This window comes from Vidua macroura, chromosome 15 (genome assembly GCF_024509145.1).
Source record: "Vidua macroura isolate BioBank_ID:100142 chromosome 15, ASM2450914v1, whole genome shotgun sequence".
In the NCBI taxonomy this organism is placed as follows: domain Eukaryota; kingdom Metazoa; phylum Chordata; class Aves; order Passeriformes; family Viduidae; genus Vidua; species Vidua macroura.
The window spans coordinates 5,577,451-5,596,518 of record NC_071585.1 but is presented as its reverse complement, the minus strand read 5'-3'; the positions used below and the strand labels follow the sequence as shown (position 1 = coordinate 5,596,518).

The 19,068-nt window shown below is 36.8% G+C and overlaps 1 protein-coding gene across 1 annotated transcript in view; it reads left to right on the top strand.

The window, feature by feature from the left end:
* TENM2 (teneurin transmembrane protein 2) overlaps positions 1–19,068 on the top strand; it is a 555,006-nt gene that overhangs the window by 69,975 nt on the left and 465,963 nt on the right. Inside the window, exon 2 of the mRNA XM_053991099.1 lies at positions 4,691–4,981. Coding sequence (XP_053847074.1) covers positions 4,756–4,981 — 226 coding nt within the window. The 5' untranslated portion in view covers positions 4,691–4,755. The remainder of the gene's footprint in view (positions 1–4,690; positions 4,982–19,068) is intronic.

Genomic DNA, 19,068 nt, shown 5'->3' with positions numbered 1-19,068 from the left:
AGAAGTAGAGATGTTCTTTTTCACTAATATTAAAATCAGAAATAAATTTAACAGTTAAATAACCATTTAATTTTTTTGCCTGAAAAGTTGTGTGGAACCAAAGTTGAATTGTGCATTTTCTCGTTTCAAAAAATAGTCTTTGCATAAAATAATGAACAGTATTTGAATATCTGAATCACAAGCTTATTTCCAATTGCTGCTCCTGAAAAGGAGTCTAGCCTTTTAAGAGACCTTTTTTTTTTTTTTTTTTTTTTTTAATGAAGAGATTGGTACATAGTGTGCTACTTCTTTTAAATAAAAAAAAAAGAGGGAAAAAAAAAAGGCTGTTTCCAACACTGTCTGCACTATTGTAATGTTTTGATTTAGTTGTGCCAGGTGATTTGGGGGCACAATATCAATGTGAAATTCTTTGTTTCCCCTGAACTTCCAAGTGATTCTTGGGCTCTGTGTGGTGTGAGTGGCAGTTCTAATGGCCCTGTACACTGTAATCATGTCAGGATCATTACAAAATGCAGCAAACAAGCCCTTGAGTTAGATAAATGTATGAATCAACTTTAAATTTACAGAGAGTTTTAGCATAAGCTTCACTAAGCCATTAAAATTCATTTTGAGCCCTCCCTCCATGCCTCCTATTGACTTCACTGTGCTAACACAAAAAGGAGTGGTCAATTTTTTTAAACCCCCTAAACAAAAAACTATTTTTCATTTCTCTTCTCCTCAGCTTTTTCTTCTCTTATCCCCTCTTTTCTTTGTTCCTCCTTGTCTCAGTTGTCCCTGTAGGACATGCAGTGTTTTAATGCCCTTGCACTGCCCACAGTTACACTTGGGCTTTCACTGCCCCTGCCAAAGTCATGGGCAGGTACACAGGTGCTTTATAGAATCACAATAAATCTTACACTGGGTGAATTGTGAGTCAGAAGTGTGTTACACATGTGTAACTTGGGGCACATGGGATCTGTGCACATCAACAGCAAATACAGCCTGAGCTATTCATTGCTTTAGATTGACTGCTATGGTTGGTCCAGATCAGCTGAGACTCTATTCCTGTGAAACTTGACCAGCCCTTTAGCAGGCCATTATAAATAATAAATATTTTCTGAATAAACACCTTTCTCAGAAAGTTAGAGCTCCCTGTTTCTGAAATAGTTAAACCAAAACTAGAGGAGAAAAACAGATGAAGTCACTTGTTAGTGGTTGTACTGCTCTGTAGTGTAAGTGGGTCAGAATGAGCTGTATTAGTTAAATCCTTTGAAACAAAAGAAATTATTACATCATTTAGGATTTAGGTCAATGCCTCAAAATAAACCATTCACAGAGTGCCCTTGAGACAGGCAAGTCAAGGAGTATCAGGAGTTCTGAACTCAAATTGCATCTCACCATTATTCTGTAAGCAAAGCAATCACACCTTACCTTTCCAAGAATACAGTACATAAATATTTCACTGTCTAACAGGAAAGGTGTTTAGCACTGAATTGAAAAAAAAGTAAAACAGCTTTTTTAGGAGTGTTTCCCAACTTAATTCACTGTGTTTTAAGCCATGTATGGTGATTCTGTTTTCTAAATTTTGAGAATGGTTTGAGCATGATGCTCTGGAGCTGGTTTCTGCCTGGCTGCTTTAAGTTCAAAGAAATCCCCAAAGCACAGGTGAGGAGGAGAGAAATATCTCTGAGAATATTTTGTTCTGTTCAGGTATATGTATTTAGTGTCAGATGCTTGGGATTTGTCCTCAAGTAATGGAAAAATAAGGAAAACAAAAAACTACTCTAATAAATTTGAAAATGACTTTGAACAAAAATTCCAGTAAAAATGTTATCATTTTATTTATGGCATTTGAAGGACCTACTAAAATTAGTAAAGTTCAAGAAATTCTTGAACTTTTATCATATGTTGTGGTATCATAAAATCAAGTTATTCACCAAGTTATTCTGATGTCTGTTTCTTGTAACAAGATTTTCCTTATGAAAATCAAAGTAAAGGTCTTGGGACATTTCTACCTTTATTTTCTTGTGTTAGCCAGTTGGATTTACTGCAGCACAGACATTGTGCCTCACGTTCTGCATGTGCAGAAGACTGAGGAGTATTTCCTGGCACGATCAGCAGTGGAACACTGTCTTACCATTTCCTTTTGCTTTTGTATTTGTAGGGGAATTGCACAAAACTCTACAAAAGAATGGTTATTGAGGGAACAATTTCAAAAACTCTTGTCTTCCTGAGAAGATGCTTTCATAAGCTAATGTCCTGGAAATACTCAGAAGTTTTATCTCAGTCAGAGTAAATCCTTCTTTTAACTACAGTAACAAGGAATTAAATGTTCTTTCAGAAACAATAGAAATCAGGCCAGACAGCTTTAAGTTTAGCAGTCATAAAAACAAAAAGCTGTTTGTTTGTCTGAACTGACAGACAATATAGAATTCATATGGAATGACAGGCTTTTGTGTTGAATAGCAGCATGAGGACTCCCAGAGAGTAACTGGCAGGTTTTGCTCAATGCTGTAGTGTCTGTTTCTGTGTTTATAATTGTGATATCTGGATTTGATGAGAGAGTATTAAAATGGGATTAAAGAGCCAGGCATTGTTAATCTAAATGATCATATATCTCCTGAAACTTCAAGAAACTCTTTGTGCCACCAGTGTTAAAATGCTTTACAGTTAACATGCTTTCCAGTTCAATCAGTATTACAGCACCAAATAATTCAACTAAAAATTCAGATATGGAGGAGTCAGCTTAGCCACTACATGTTCAGAGAGCTGAGAAACAGGAGTGTGGATTGATTCTTTCTTTCTCTTTAATCTGAAGTTACAAAACAAACCTTAATGGTTTCAAGTGTCAAATGTCTCTACTTTTGTTTTGGCTTTTCTGTAGGTGTGGTTTTGTGACTTTTTTTTTCCACTTGAAATGTTAAAAATAAATGAAAAAGAAGAAAGAAAGTAAGCATGTTTACAGTTCTTATTCCTCACAGATTGCAGAATACCTGTGGGTGGTTTAAAGCAGCTGTTTGTCATGGTTACCTAAATTCTTTAAAATACAGAAAAAAAACAAAAAACAACAACAAAACAAAACAAAACAACAACAACAAAAAAAAAAACACCAAAAAAAAAAAAAAACCCACAAAAAAAACACCAAAAAAAAAAAAAACCCCAAACAAAACACAACAAGGCTAAATGTCAAACCTAAATGAAGGCAAGAAACCTTTTCTCTAGGTCACCAGCTCCTCTGGCCAACATTTATTCTCTCTTAGGGCCATAATCTGTCCCAAAAAGCCATGATTTAACCAATACTTTGCCAGTGCTGTGACCTCTTCTCCTACAGGTGCAAACAACTACCACAAGGAAAGGCTTGGCTGTCTTCTGCATCTTTTATCATCTTCTGCTGCAGTTTGTTCCCTTGGTGGCAGAGGTGGCACAAGGAATCTCTGCTGAAATGCTCTGGTGGTTTAAGCAAAGCTTCTGTCCTGGGCACATTCTGCTGGGTGGGCTTGGCAGGGGCAACCTGAACTGAGGGGACAGGGGCAAGGAAAAGCTCTTCAGCTGTCCCAGCTAAATTCACCCAAACCATCCTTCAGCTCCTTAGCCATGTTAAAAAAAAGCAAGATGTTTTGTTCCAATTGTTGCTTATTAGCAAATCTGAGTATTTTTTTATGTGGAAAGATTTAATTTCCAGAAAAAAAATTTGTCATGAGGATTTCTCAGGACTAGCACAGACCTGGGCATAGAATGCCATGAGAGAAAGTCATACATACTAATACCAACTGAAAATAATTAGTACCCCAGTGGGAAGGGTGTTTGTGCTTTTACTGTATTTCTTCCTTTCTAAAGTAGCTTTCATTTTGCAGTTTTTGTATGCTAATGATGCATATATTAAAGACTATATGCCACAGTAAGGGTGTCCTAATTAAGCACACTGTAAGAAACTCTATGGTCCATTGAACAAGAAGAGATTTAGACAGTTTTCAGGAGTTCCAAGTGCTGAGTTGGATAAACTGGTCGACTTGAGGGGTGGTGAAGAAGCTCATCCTGTCGTGTTCTGGGGTGCACAAGAGCAGCCAAACCCCAAAGTGTGCTCAGACAGTCACAGCCACGCAGGAATGTCAGGGTTGGGATGGACCTCTGGAGAGACCTTGTCCACCTTCAGAGCAGGGCCTTGGGTTAGTGTTACCCAGGGGCCATAAAATCAGTTGCTGCTGCCTGTGAACACGTTGTCAAAGGATAATGTACAGCTCTGTAATGCATTAATGCTGAATAGGAATAATCTCCTCTTTGGAACTCTCCTGCATGTTTCAGTCTTAATTGCAAGCCTTCCTGCAGGAAGAATGGAAATAATTAAAGCTGGTTTGAGACTACTTTTCTTCTGTTGCATAACAGAAGCAAATAGTGTTCTGTCAGTTCTGTGTTGTTAGCAGAGTTCATTCAAAAATCAAAAGATGACAGGGTTTTTGTTTTATCATTGTTTTTTAAACTCTTTGATAATACGATAGTTTAGATAGAATGCAATTATCTTACAGCATTTAATTTTTTTCTCCCCACCCATTCTGGTCAATTATTTCAATTTCTAGAGGATGCATTATATGGACCTTCCCTTTCTTCTCGATCTGTCTCGCACTGTTCTTCAAGGACAAGTCAGGGAGAGTAGAATAAAACAAAGCATAGTGGCAGCATTACTTACTCTTTTTTCATCCTTTCATGTTGTTAGGTGACAGTGACTGACCCCAAATAGAAGAGTGGCTGTCCTGGAAGCACCGTGCCTGGCTCAGAATAATGGACATAAAGGACAGGAGGCACCGCTCGCTGACGCGGGGCCGCTGCGGGAAGCAGTGCCGCTACACCAGCTCCTCGCTGGACAGCGAGGACTGCAGGGTGCCCACCCAGAAGTCCTACAGCTCCAGCGAGACACTGAAGGCATATGACCACGACACCAGGATGCACTATGGAAATCGAGTGTCTGACCTGGTGCACAGGGAGTCGGATGAGTTTCCAAGACAAGGTATGTTCCAAGTCAGGACTGGGTCCTTTTACGGTGCTCCTCTCTTCCTTGTTAAAGCATCTCAGTGCTACAAGGAGTTTTAATGAAAGAGCTCTAGGAGAATGGAATTATCTTACCATTATTTCTACTACTTTGTGCTAAATTAAGAAGTTCTTTCTTTTCTCAGAGTTCTGGTACTTTTGAAATCCACAATTTGTAAATGAAGCAAACTGAGATTCACTGATCAAAATATCTGATAGTCACAAATGCCATGACCCTTAACCAGAGAATGTCTTCTGCACGGATATTGGGGCTAGCCAATGTGCTAGCTTGGTATCCTGTTTCCTAGGTTAATTTTGGAAATTATAATGGCATTTTCACCTAAATGTGTCTCTTTAACACAGAATCTGTGCTGAAAAGATAACTAAAACATTGTTACGGTAGCCCATATGGCCAGCATACATTCATTATTCATCAGGTGCCTTGGAATTCCTTTTCTGTCCCTGAATGCTGGGTAACTGAACTGTGGGAATGGGAGTGGTGGTTCCTCTGACTTCATTTTGTCACTGCTCACCCATGTTGCTCGCCCTTGACCTCATAAAAATTAAAAGGAGGAAACCCATCTGATTCCTTTTGTAATTGGCTCTAATTGAGCATTGCAGCCTACAACTAATGTTTGAAATAACCTGCCTGTATGAACTGGTAAGCTAGAGAAATTAATCTGTTACTTTATAAAAGGATCCTTGCTATGTCCAATAGATTAATGAATTAAAAATGTAAATGCTTTTACTTGAAAACCTGTAAATGTGCATTGTGCACACATAGTTTTATTCTCATTTGGGTATTTTCTTGTCTCAAGAACTTGTAAGCCTCTGTGCTGAAACCATTAGCAGACATTGCTTCATAGGAACTATGTTTAATCATGTGGTTTACTTGTCCAAATAGCCAGGTTAAATTGGCATTCAATCAATGATTAAGTATGGCATTTGAATTAAAATGCTTTAGCGTCAGTTGAAGAATCAGATATGATTCATACCAGCTAAGGTACAAGCAGGCTTGATGGATAAATGCATAGGTTTTTTGCCCCTCTCAATGGAAGGTAAATCATCTGGTACATAATTTAAATGTACCATAATTTAAATGCAGAAACTCTTCTGGTTTGTAGATGTGCTTGTTAACAGCATGTGATAGTTCTCTGCTACACATTTCTAATGTTGTGGCTCAAGGAATGGGAGGTAACCACACTTGTTGTGGAAATCCTTCAGTGGAAAGTCATTTCTTATACCTGGTATCATGTCACACATCTTGTTTAAAACATTCTGACAGCAGTCAGTGTCTGTCTTCCCCTTTCAATCAAACTATCTAATAATTAGTGTCAATAATTAAGCCCTTGTCTAATCCCTTGTTTCTCTCGCATTTGTCTGCAGACACGTGGGAGTGTTTGCATTGTGCTTGGTCTGTCAAACACCCAGTTCTGTTTTCTGGGGTAATCTCTGTTCTTGGAAGGTCTTTCTTTTTTAGGGGTGTTTACCTAAGATAAAGCATCCAACTTCTGAGCTGCTGGAGCCATTTTCACTGCAGTTTGTTCTACTTTACTGTACAGGAGTCATCTAAATATTACTTTTCCCTATCAGGATGATTGATGCTTCAGCTCAAGTGCCTCATTTTCGTTTGCAGGTCATTATTCAGCATTTCATAATGGTCTTTTATTCTTGATTACTGATTTGACTACTGTTCATCCTCCCCCTGCTCTTAATGTGTTCTTCTCTGCCCTCTTTACAAAGGGGAATGCAAATTGTTGGTAACTGAATTGAAACACTCAGATTTTTTTTATTATTATTGTTATTTTTTCCCCTACTGTTTTGTGGTTTTGTGGCTAAATAAATAGTGTTTATTTTAGAGAGCCAAAGTAATTTTTTTGTTAGATAATGAGCAGCAACTTCTTATTTTCCTGCTTTTGTTAAGTTTAGAAAGCAATTTTTTTAGAAAATAAGTCTGTGTGATGATTCTTTGCATTTAAAAGCTGGATATCTTTCTGATTGAACAGTTTTACTGACATGAAAATTGAGATAATACGACAGCTAGATCTAGATTAAGATTTGGTAGTGGTTCTCACTTTCTGTATTAACATTAGATGGATAAAAATGTGGTTCATATAGTAGGAAGTTCTGTTCTTTACATCTCATACATGCAGTTTCCAGCTGCAGACATCTAGGAATTTGTACATTTGAATTTATTCTAACTTTGAGTGGGTGTTATGATGGGATTAAATTCTGTGGGAAATAAACATCCTTAAAATTGTCTTTAGAGATTTTTTTTGTTCCTCTGTTAGAAAAAAAGCTTAACATTTTTTAAGGAATTGCAGATATCTTCCTCAGTATTCTGTCTCTTCTATTAGAAAATCTAAATACTTTTGACTTACTGCAAAATATCCGGTTTGACCATGGCACTGGAACTATTCACAGCTGTTTTGAGCTGCCTGTTGTACGTTACTGGGTTTGGAAAATCAGTTAAGACAAAGTTGCACTCATTTTGGTTTTGTTTATCATGGTTTGTCAGCAAAATGCTAATAACAAAAACTATATTCAGAGCTCAGAAGTCTGAAACAGTCCTTGCTGGGTTGTTTTAGTATTTTCCTGAGAGGGATGAAGGTTGTTCAGACAGGAAGTTTCAACTGTTCACAGTGATGATGGACAGGTGCTTGGGCTGACCAGACTTTGTCTCACTGCTCATGCTCCCAATAACACCAAGATGAGATCTTTGATCATCTTGTCATCAAACCTGAGTCATCCTCAACTCTTCTGTTAAAAATTAATGTATCCCTTCCAAATCCAACTGAGTTTTGTCAATTACAGTTTTAATACTTCTCTCCAGTACCTGTGACCTTTTGAAAATGAAATGTTTTGATAGATATGGATTAAATACATTAAATAAATCTTCTTTCATTTATTCTGCCTAGAGTGAGAGCACATTCTTAGTTTTCCTTTGTCATGCAAAGTTTTTGAGTGGAATTCTGCAGTCTGTTGATTTTCATTATATCTGTACAGTTACATAATCAAAGGAAATTTGGGGTAGAGGCAAAGTGGCAGATTCTTTCACATGGACTCAGGTGTAGGGTGGCTTGTGTGGCAGGAGGCCCCCAGGCAGCTCTCCACTTCTAGCCAGTACATGTGGAACCTCCACTTCTCCTGAATCAGGGCTTGCTTTGGTTTTAATGGTGACCTGAGAGAAACATGATCCCACTGTGAGACAACTCTCTTCCATTTCTCCTCTCTAGAATGCATGGTCTTATTGAGAAACAAAAAATTATAATTTCTGTACCTTATTTAATGATGGAAAGATGCTGAATAAAACATCCCTTCCATACCCTCTCCCTCCCCAAACCATAAAAGATTATAAGGTTTTATTAATTGATTTAAAAATCTGACAGCACTTTTCATCTGTGCTTTCATGTGTGTTGAAGTTATTAATAGTGGAGCAATGTAGCAGCATTACAAGACTAGCAAATAAATAGAAGTACAAATATTTAGAGCAGCCTTCTGTCAGTATGCTTTTCAGAAAGGAAAAGGTAAGAAAGTCAAACCCAAACCTAACATTCCTCCTCTGATTTATACTCTAATATCAGTCAAGTGCCCTTTTGAGCTGTAATAGCAAGATGATCTGATAGACAGGAATTAAACCAAAACTTTGTCTATATTAGATCTGAGTCACAATAAAAACCAGAAGAAAATTTATTTAGAAGTGGATTTTCAGGGAGACATAATGGGATTGACTTTAAGTCTTTGGGGTACTTTGTTTTAAATATGCAGAAACTGTTTTCTCTTGGTATTTTGTGTACTTTTTTGTTGCTGTTGTTTTGGTTTGTAATGCTTGGGGGTTTAGTTTTGTTTGTGTGTTTGTTTTGTTTTGATTTTTTTTTTTTCTTCTGAGCAGCAAGCTCTCTGGTTTGCAAGTGGTAGTTTAAATCAGTTGTGATAATCTATTCCTTTTAATTTCCCTTATGTTCCCCTTCCATCCTATTTTCTTGGCATTTCACCATTTGATGTCCATTGTGAGTCCCTTGGCTGGGCATGCTCGGCTGCTCAGACCTCCTGGGCTGGCCACTGAGAGTCAGAGGGTCTGACCTGGGCTGAACAAAGGTTCATCTTCATTGCTTCTCACCTGCTGGACCAGCTGAGCAGCTCTGATGGGAACTCCAGTAATAATTAATAACACCAGTGCTGGAAAACACTATTCTAATATTCATATGTATTTGTAGAATAAACAGCAGCTAGACATAATATGAGAATTCCCTGTACACACAGTTTCTCTCAGGGAATAACTTTTTATTCTCAGCAGTTTCCTACAACTGATCATTATTAAAAATCAGCATATGTTTCCAGTTTAAATTAGAGACTCAGAATGCAGGGATTTCTGATGCAAGTATACAAGTTTATATAGACTTATGCTCCTTTTTTCTTCTTTTTTGCTCCTTTATTTAGATTTCAAAAAAGAACTTGTATTTTTACTGTTTCGCTACTGGACTCCTCATTAGTTAATAATTAAGTTAAACTAGGTTCTGTTTTTTTAAACCATTTGCAGAGTTGCATGCACGTTGTGTAAACCACATATAAAAGGATAATTTGTAAAAACTGGATGTTATCAACATGTAGTAAGCACACACTGAATAAAAGAAAAAGTTTAAAACCTCGGGTCTACCCTAAAATAGGCTTAGTAACAATTTTCATACAAACACCTTTTCAGAAGAACTTCAAAAATAATAGGAAATCTACTTTCTATACTTCATAGTCAAATTTCTATTAAGCAAAAGATGTTGTGCTTCAACTAAAGCCGTGTTTGTTTCGTCTTGTAGTGCTGGGGCCTGACTGGGTGTTGAACAAAACCTTTCCTTTGTGTATTTTTTTCCCACTCATCCCTTTACTCTGCAATGTAATAGAATTCTAAGATGTTGGGTACTGAAAATAATAATTTTTGGTCCTATAAACCTTTCTCCACTTTCTCATACACACGTGAGCACACACTCTTCTAAGAACTTTGTTTATACACATCTGTGGATACTCTGTCTCGTACTAAAATCTACTCTAAAGCGAGATAATGTACTCAATGGAGATGAAATAATAGTTTTAGTTTTTAAAAAAGATACTTTAAATGAAAATGATTTTTGATTAATTCTAATAATGAAAATGGCTAACATTGAGCAAATCTTGCAAATTTGTTCCATCTTCTGTGTCTTGCCTTCCAAAGGTTCAACTGATATTTTTTAGCATCTGGTTTTCAGCAAGATGTATTTGGAAGGGAGGCTGATTACTTGAGAGTGTTCTCAAACTGATGGAGATGCTTAGATTCTTTTCTAATGCACTTATTAACATTGAAATGTCATATTTAGAAAGCTTTTACATTTGATCTGGATTTGAACTGGGCATCTCTGTCCCTGCATCCTAGGCGGGTTCCAGAAAATGAGTTTTTACATGTAGTCCTGAATTTGCTTTAGTGAATATAATTTTGTTTCTGTGAACTTGAGAACCCTTCTAAAGCTTGTTTTCTGGTAAAGGAGCAATTAGGCCATTTTCCTTCTTCTCCTTTTTTCTCATAATACAGGAAGAAAGAACTATTTAAATAAAATGGAGTTCAGCAAATATTTAACATACAACAACATTGGTTTTGGATTATATGTTATTGAACTCTCCAATGCCACATGTTTTTAAGGTCTGCATCTTCAGAAAGAATAAGGAAAGGATTAGATATTTGTATTTCAGTGGAGTGTGTGGAAGATGGGTTAAGCACCAAATGGTATTCACTGCTCCAATGCACAAGTCAGTTTTCAGCTCAAACGCATTGGGACCAGGTTTTAGGTGTATTTTTGTTCACTCTGTAATTGTAGTTTCTGCTTTATTTTTTTTTTTCCCATGTTGTTTTAAAACGTCTTACTACTGGGAACTAAATTCTAGACTCAGTGGACAGCTGGTTCATCCATGGTGATGACTGCTCTGTTTATATTTCCTCTCTGTTTGTTCTCCTAATACCTTCAATGTATTACATGATTTCTAGAAGCCTTTAAAATGTTGCGACTGGACCCAAATGCACACACTTCACTCAGTAAGGAAAACTTAAGGAAAGTGTCAAACAAATAAAAACATCGCCAAAAGCTCATTGTCTTCCTTAGAGAACCATGGGGGTTTTGGAGTTGAGTACAAGTGCTGATGACCAATTCATTTAAAGCCTATAAATCAGTAGAAAAACAAAATTATAAGGAAGTATAATTTGTTGAGTAAGCAGGGCCCAGCATTTGTTGTTTGTTTTATATTATTTGTCGCTGGATCCAGAGTTCCAGGTCAGGAGGATCTGCAGTTACCTTGCTTGGCCTGCTTTGGGTTGCTCATTAACTTTCATCAGATTATTTCTACATTGATCCCAGTAATCTTTCCTTGAATTAAGCACATTCTGAAGTTCTGGAAACGTCAGCAGACCATGAAGTAGAAGTAGATCATGAAAATCCCTGATTTCCACTGATGGGTAGTGACTGTGGGGACTCAGCCTCCATGTTAAAAGCAGATGCCAGCTTCTCTCTGGGTTTTGGAAACTGGCTTCAGTTTTAGCCATTAGGTCTGGTGATGCTCTTTTCTGTGGTGATTCTCTTTTCTGTTGGAAAACCCACATTACCCAGTGTTTTTCTGTACAGATTTAATTAGATGCTGCAGTTCAGTCAGTTGTGTGTTCTGTGAACTGTCTGTCAATCTAAGCAGAGCTCTTCAAGCATCTGCCTGTATAATGTCATCTTCTGTCATGAATTTCAACTTGGTGGTGGTTTCTAAACCCTTCCTACCTTTTAGTTTGTCTCTAATGGAAGTGAAATATACCATGGCCATGCCTTCTATGCCCCAGTGATGTGGATAAAGACAGGTTGAAGAGACAGTGACTTGTATAAAGGTGCTTCTTTGACACTATTTCACGTTTGTAAATCCAACTTCAAATTAGCTTTTCCTGGTAGCAGTCAGTTCCTGTTGAGGTGCTCATCCTTTAATGTTCCAAAATTGTTTCAGAGTCTAGATACCTGATCAGACAAAATAGCATGCAGATATTTTTATATATTGCCTTTTTTTTTTCCCATGTGAGTGCTTAGCTGGAAGTGACTACAGTGAATGCAAAAGTACATGTCTGTGAATGCAGACCATATTGGAACCAGAGATTTACTGTCCCGAAGTGTAATGCTTACTCAGCCATCTGATGAGATTTGAACACTAAACAGTTTGAGAGGGATGCATAAAGCTGTTTTATTACAAGATGCTGTTATGAATTGTAGCAGCTTTCCTTATGCTATGCTGCTGTTGCCAAACAAGTTGCATGAATTTAAGCAGTTTAATTTGTAATTACTTCCTTACATTTCCTTAGAATAGTTGGGTTAAAGGTTTGTGATTCTTGCTCCTTCACTGGTGGACATCTCTACATCCTGTTTAATTCAGAATGAAAGGATATCTTTTTAAAACTGCTTGGAGAAAAGCCTCTCTGAGGAATGCTACTGCTAATATGGGAGGTGGAGTGGGGCTCAGATGTTTGTGTGTGGTAGAACCTTGTTAAAATGGATGCAGAAAACTCAACAAAACAGTTGGCTGTTTCTTCATAATGCAATGAAAAGTAAAGAGATCTTATTTTAGCTGAATTTGAGCAAGTCCAGAAAATGGAGGAATAAATCACTCACCTAAAGAAATGTTATGGAAAATACAGTAGTTTAGACCTATTCTTTTTCCTGAACTTTAGTCAAGACCTGGATGTTACAAACTTAATTTAACACGTGAAACTGTTCTTGTCAGAGCAGTGAAGGCAGTCCTGTTTTCTTGCTTATATGTATCTAGAATTGCTTTTGATGATGCTGCTGGACTCTGTTTTCTCAAACAGTCAACTGTGTTCCTTATGGCAATCACTACTTTCACACAGTAAGAAAGTTATTTGAAGAAGATTGCAGGAGAAGAGCAGTTTGATCATCAGTGCTGAAATTTCTCTTCAGTGTAGTTTGTCCAGTGTAATTTTGAGTGTTGAGTCTTGGTCTTCTGTTGATTGCCTTGCAAGATTCTTCCTCAGCTTAAAAAATCTATTTGCTTGGACGAACTTGCCAGTATCTATCTGTTTTATTCCTAGCATTGCTCCTTCTGTCCGTGCTCTGAGCCCAGGTTTGCCTTGTCAATCCTAGCATTGTTAGACATCTTTTAGCAACCTATCCTCACTCTCATATTCCTTCTCTCATTATTGCCTCATTTATCCACTCTTAACTTTGGACTCTTGGTCCTTGCTGTTTGCTGTGTTTCTTCTCTTGGCATGTTTTTCCAAAGTCATGTGTCACCTAAACCTTACAGAAATTTTCTTGTACAAGGGGATGGCACCAAGCACTGCAGCTGAAGGGTTCTGTTTTGCAGTTCCACCAGCACTTGTAGAATATAAAGCAATGTCTACTGCTAAGGAAATTTGTTTGTAAATCTTGCCTAGCATCAGCTGTATTTTTACCACTATTCCATGTGAAAATCACAGAATAGCCTGTGGTCAGTTTTTACCTAGAAGAGAGCAAGTTGTCTGCTGTTTGTGGAAAGAAGTGGAAATTTTGAATATGAAATTGATATTCATAATCACATTTGATTATATGAAATGGTAAAGGCTCAGTTGCAGATGACTCAGTTCAGTACAAGTTTGTCTTCTCAAATACATTAATCAACTCCATTTGTTTAAATACTGAAGTAAAAATTATCAGTATTTTAGGTTTTGCTACTTAGACCAGAAGCAATGTTAGTCAAATAATTAAAAAAAAAAAAAAAAAGGAAAGAAAAAAAAGAAGACCATCATGTAGAACAAATTGCATAAATGTTCTTCCTTCAAGCAAATGGCTACTCTGTGGTAGCTGGTCTAGAACTGTATATTCACTTTTTAAAATTACTTCCAGTAGAGTACTGTGTTTTAAGGTTGGCAGTTTATGATCATATATTAAATATTATAAATATAATAATAATTTTTCACATTATGTAGTTAGAGTACCAAAAAAACTTTTTATAGATGGCAGTCAATTTGATTTCATAGCAATATCTGATTTTCTTTTGAAGTTTTTCTTTTCCTGAAATAGACATATGAATGATATTGAAAAAAAGCTAAAATGGTACTTAATCTCTGTGGGGAAAGTATTACCTTTGACTAAAATTATTTACAATAAGCTAAAAGTTTACTACAAAAAAAAAAGTGGTAATCTGGACTTTATTTTTGCTTAAGTTATCTTACCAAAGAGTTAGAGAGGTGGAAAGAGTAGTATTAGTCCCGTAGCTTCTCTTTTTGGGGGATTGGGGTTTAGTTTCTAGCGTGTCTGCTAAACTTGCTGCAGATATATTTTGACACTAACATGAAAGTAATTACAGCAAATAAAATTTTGTATATGACTAGGCAACTAAGTGTGTGTGCTCCTGTTAAGATTGTTTCTAAATTCTTACAAAAATAAAACTCATAAGGCATTATTACCAGTATGTGCTTCAAGCACTGAATTTATAAAGTAGATTGTTAATAATATGAGGAATGATATGTCACAGCTGTAATGCCATGTCTTCCAAAGTTAATGAATACTTACAATTTTCATAATGAAAAATTAAAATAAGGTTAAAGTGGTTTATAAGACTGCCTACAGATCCAGCAGAAGTCTAATTAGAAGAAAGAACATTAAATTTGAGGTACTTGGAAATATATATTACCTAGTGTTACATACGGACTAAACTCCTGCACTTGTATTTAGGATTGCTCAAACGTGGACAATTCAGCCAGAACACAGCACAGAAAACTGAAATGTTGTTTGCTCTCTGAAATGACTGTGTACACAACAGATTGTGGGTTTAGATGTCTTCAGTACTTCAGTTACGTGAGTCTCTCTTGTTGACTCAGTGCAACAATCTCTCATCCGTGTTTGCCCATTTCTTTACCATTTCTGAAGTAAAATGAACCTTTGTGCTTGTTTTTCCTATTACCAAAGCCTAATGAAGCTCTTGTTGCTGTGCCGTGGCGGTTCGGGGCGACTGCCACGGAGCAAGGCAGATGAGGGGGGTTTGACATGCCAGGGTCTGTTTGAAAGAGGCCACTGCCCACAGCTGCTCGGCTTGGAGAGCACTGCCACGCAGCTGGGGCTCAGCTGGATTTGTACCATTCACCCTCAAAGAAAACCTTGGACTTCCCTGGCGATGTTCAGGGCACGAGGAGCTGCTGTGCCGTGTTCCTGTGTCGGGGCAGGGTGGGAAATGTGTGGCACTGCTGGAAGAGGACAAACTGCCTTCTCTTCCCACAGAAGGAAAAAACCTTCCTGTTTGCCCAGGCAGGAGGCTGGGGAGGCTGAACATGTAAAAACTGAGATGATGTTGTGATACTGCACTTCCCTCGACTTGTTTTTGCATTTTGTATAATGCAGAGTGACTGTAATTGAGAGTATATTTGGAATAAGCTGCCTTTGTGGTTATCAAATATGTCAGCCTCGCTTTTTATGTTTATATGTCAGGTTTGTAACTCTTATAAGCTGTTATTGCATGACAGACTCCTCCATCTTAATTTCACTCTCTTAAATTCATCTTCTTCCTTCATTTTTTTGACAGCATAACAATATTACACCTTGATCCCAGTGTATCTATCCCACATGGGGTTTGCTGTGTGGTGTTTTTTTGGCCATCACTACATGAGCAGAACAGTCCTTGTTAACAAAATTCCTCTGAAGTATTGTTTTAGAGTGAATTTTTTTTTGTTGATCTCTCTCTTTTCTCATTATGTCTACAGCTTGCAAAAGCATAATGGAATAGAATTTATCTAGTTTTTCTCCAGTAACTCTTTTACTCCTGAGAATCTTAGTATTCAGTTTAAGGAAGTGTAGCTCAAAAACTATTTCAGAAGTGTGGCAACTTATCCTCTTAACCATACAGGTGTGAAATTTATAAAACAGAAACTTTGGCATTTTAAGACATGATGATCTGTAGAATAAGAAGGCAAAGGAAGAACTTGAAAGAAATGCAATGACTTGACAGAATAAAGAAATCTGAAATTATGAGGTAATTTTTTACAGGTGTAACATTGTGTTCTAAAATAGAAAAATATACAATTTTTTTATTGTTTAATTGTACTAAATCAGTTATTGAATGTAAAGTATCAATTTGCTCAGCTGTGGAGTAGTGGAGAAGAGGGATTTAATTCAGATTCCATTTTTTTCCCTGAAAATTAGGATTTTTTCTTATTATATAATGGTTTTGAATTCTAATTTAAATTGTTTTAATTATCCCAGTATCATGGTTTGGTTTTTTTGTTATCCTTATTGTTTAAGCTATATTTGGAGCCGGTGAAGCTGACAATCCTTTTCATAGAATGGTTTGGGTTGGAGGGGACATCAAAACCATTTCTTTCTAAGCCCCCTGCCATGGCCAGGGACACTTTCCACCAGACCAGGTAGCTCAGACTCCATCCAGCCTGGCCTTGGAAATTTCCATGGAAGGGAACCCTCTGAGCAACCCTTCTATTCAGATTAAAAGAGGGAGTGACCATTTCAGAGAGCAGAGAAAATACAGTTCTTAGTATATTTGTCAGGCATGGGAAAGGCTTGTTTACTTGTCTTTGCACCAGGGATATGCAAACAAATAAATGGCTCAAACTGATGGAGATTTACCTTCGATCCTCCTCAGGTGATGGGAATAATGTGCTGCAAGAGAGGAGCTACGGTTGCATATCAAAAAATGCTGTTACAAAAATGCACAGTAAATTTCCACAAGTGATTAAATAAATTAAGCTCCTGGACACGTTTATGGTACTGTTTTCAAAACAGGAATTAAAATCTCTGTCTCTGGAGGTCGTATGACTACTTAGCAAGGAAACAGTAGCATCAGTAGCATCAGTGAATAGCAAATACACTTTTTTTAAAACAAGATGTATCTCATGTGTTTGCTACATTTAGTCCAGCAGTATAATTTACTTAATGCTCTGCAATATTCCTGGGGGGGAAAAAAAAGCCAACTTGTTTGGCTTAAATTCATCTTGTTCATATGTAAGAAGATGACTGAAGTACTTCGTTTATTGTTTGTTCTTTAAGAGAACATTGTACAGAGATGATGGCTCTCAAAGGCCTTTATCACTTCAGCTTTCAACACAGAGGGTGAAGTTGGGCTAAATCTCTGCACAAACTTTACCTTTCTGTAGCCTGTGAGGTATCCTGAAATACTGAAAAGTATTTCTCTGTTGTCAGCAGCTCCAAGAACAGAGTTCTGTGGTCTGGTTCTGCACTTGATCTTTGGCAGCCACAAGCCTCCCTGTGAAAGAACCAAAGGAAATCTTTTAGCAGAGTGAGCAGCTAAAGGATGAAGTAGACTGTGTTGCATAAGAGGGCAAATGTGATTTCTTATCATTTAACTTCCTGCTGTTCCACTTAAAAACATTTTCCTATGGACTATCTTAAATTTCTTATGACTCCAGGTTGTAAATTAACATATGGCATAATCTGAAATGCAGATGAGGGGAGAGAGGGCACTTGTGGAAAGTGGCTTCTTGTCTTACTGTCAAGGAGACTGTTATGCTTGAAGTTTTATATTTCTGCTGGAATCCATAGATATTTTTGGATATGCAGGTGGTAGAGTGTGTCTGTCAAATTTTCTATTTTTTTTTTTCTCTCAATGAATTCTTTGCAAGAATCTTGGCAAAATATTTTGAATGCATTTGTGGTTTTTCCTTTTTATCTCTATATTCACTATTCAATTACATCATTTTTTCTGATTTTTTTATCTCAGTGGTCCTTTCTTAAAGACTTCTAACCTGTGCAGAACAATACTAGTAAATAAAGACTTGTAAAATCACAGAAAAAAAAATAAATCTAATGAATTTAATAGAAGTGAGAGTGTCTTCCATGTTGAAAAGGTAAAGTAAATGTTCAGATATGAGGATTGATGTGGAAGAGAGTGAGCAAGATAAAGATAAGATGAGCAAGGCTGGTCAGGAACAATGCTGAAAGAGGCTAAAGAAAAAAGGTGTCAATTGTAGGCTTTAGGGTGCTAACTCTGGGCAGAAGCAGCAGGAAAAGAAAGCATTAGCAGAATTTTGGAATGAGCTCTTATCTAAATTAATACTGAGATATAAAAAAAATGGTACTGAGACACCTGAGTTTTTTTGAGGCAGAGTGTGTGGTGCTTTATTTTATTTGCTGCTCTTCTCAAACTCAGAACACACCAGTGTTTGCACAGCCCTGGATGAATTTGGAATTGTGCTTGTGGTGTCATCTTTCCCCACCCAAATTTTCTTTTTTTCCCCACAGTCTCTGTTTGTCATGTGTGTGACTGAACTCCGAGAGACTGGAGCTTGAAGTGCTGTGCTGATAGTGCCTATCTTAATTCTTTTGCCTTCTAATAATTAACCCTAAATAATTAATAGCCACGGTATATCTGAGTTCTCAGTATAAAGCTGTCACTTTATTTTTTAGCATTTTCATTATGACATTATTAATGCTTGATTACAATGATTTTGGCCACCAGTACTTCCCATGGATTTGAATTCTCTTCTCACTTTACAGCTCTCCTCTGTTGGGTTTGTGTCATTTTCCTAATGGAAGGAGAAATTTCATGTCAGTAAGACAACCATATGCTGGGCTTGGCTTTATTTCTTCCATAAGAATGTAGTATTTTATTCTTCTAGATAGTGTCATATATATATATATATATATATATATATATATATATATATATATAATAGTTTTATGCATATAATTGCATTTACTATTTATTTTATATAGACACTCTTCTTACCTTCAGAAAGCAGGTATAGTTTCTGACAACAAGCATTTATTTACTAAGAAAACAAATTCTACTTTCAGAGCTTTTCAATTAGAAAGGAAGAAAAGCAAACTGATTATTATGAGCTATAAAATTATTCAGGACTGAATACCAGTAGATAATCCAGGGTACTTTAAAATGCAATTCTTTTTTCATCTGTTTAACAGGCCTCTAAATGATAATGAACTTGTCTTGATGTGCATGTTAATTTGTGGTGAAAGGTGGTAAATAAGAAGTTACCCAAGATTTAAAGTCTAAGAAAAACAACTTGAAATGCCTCTATTTCATCTTTTATGTAGCTAAAAA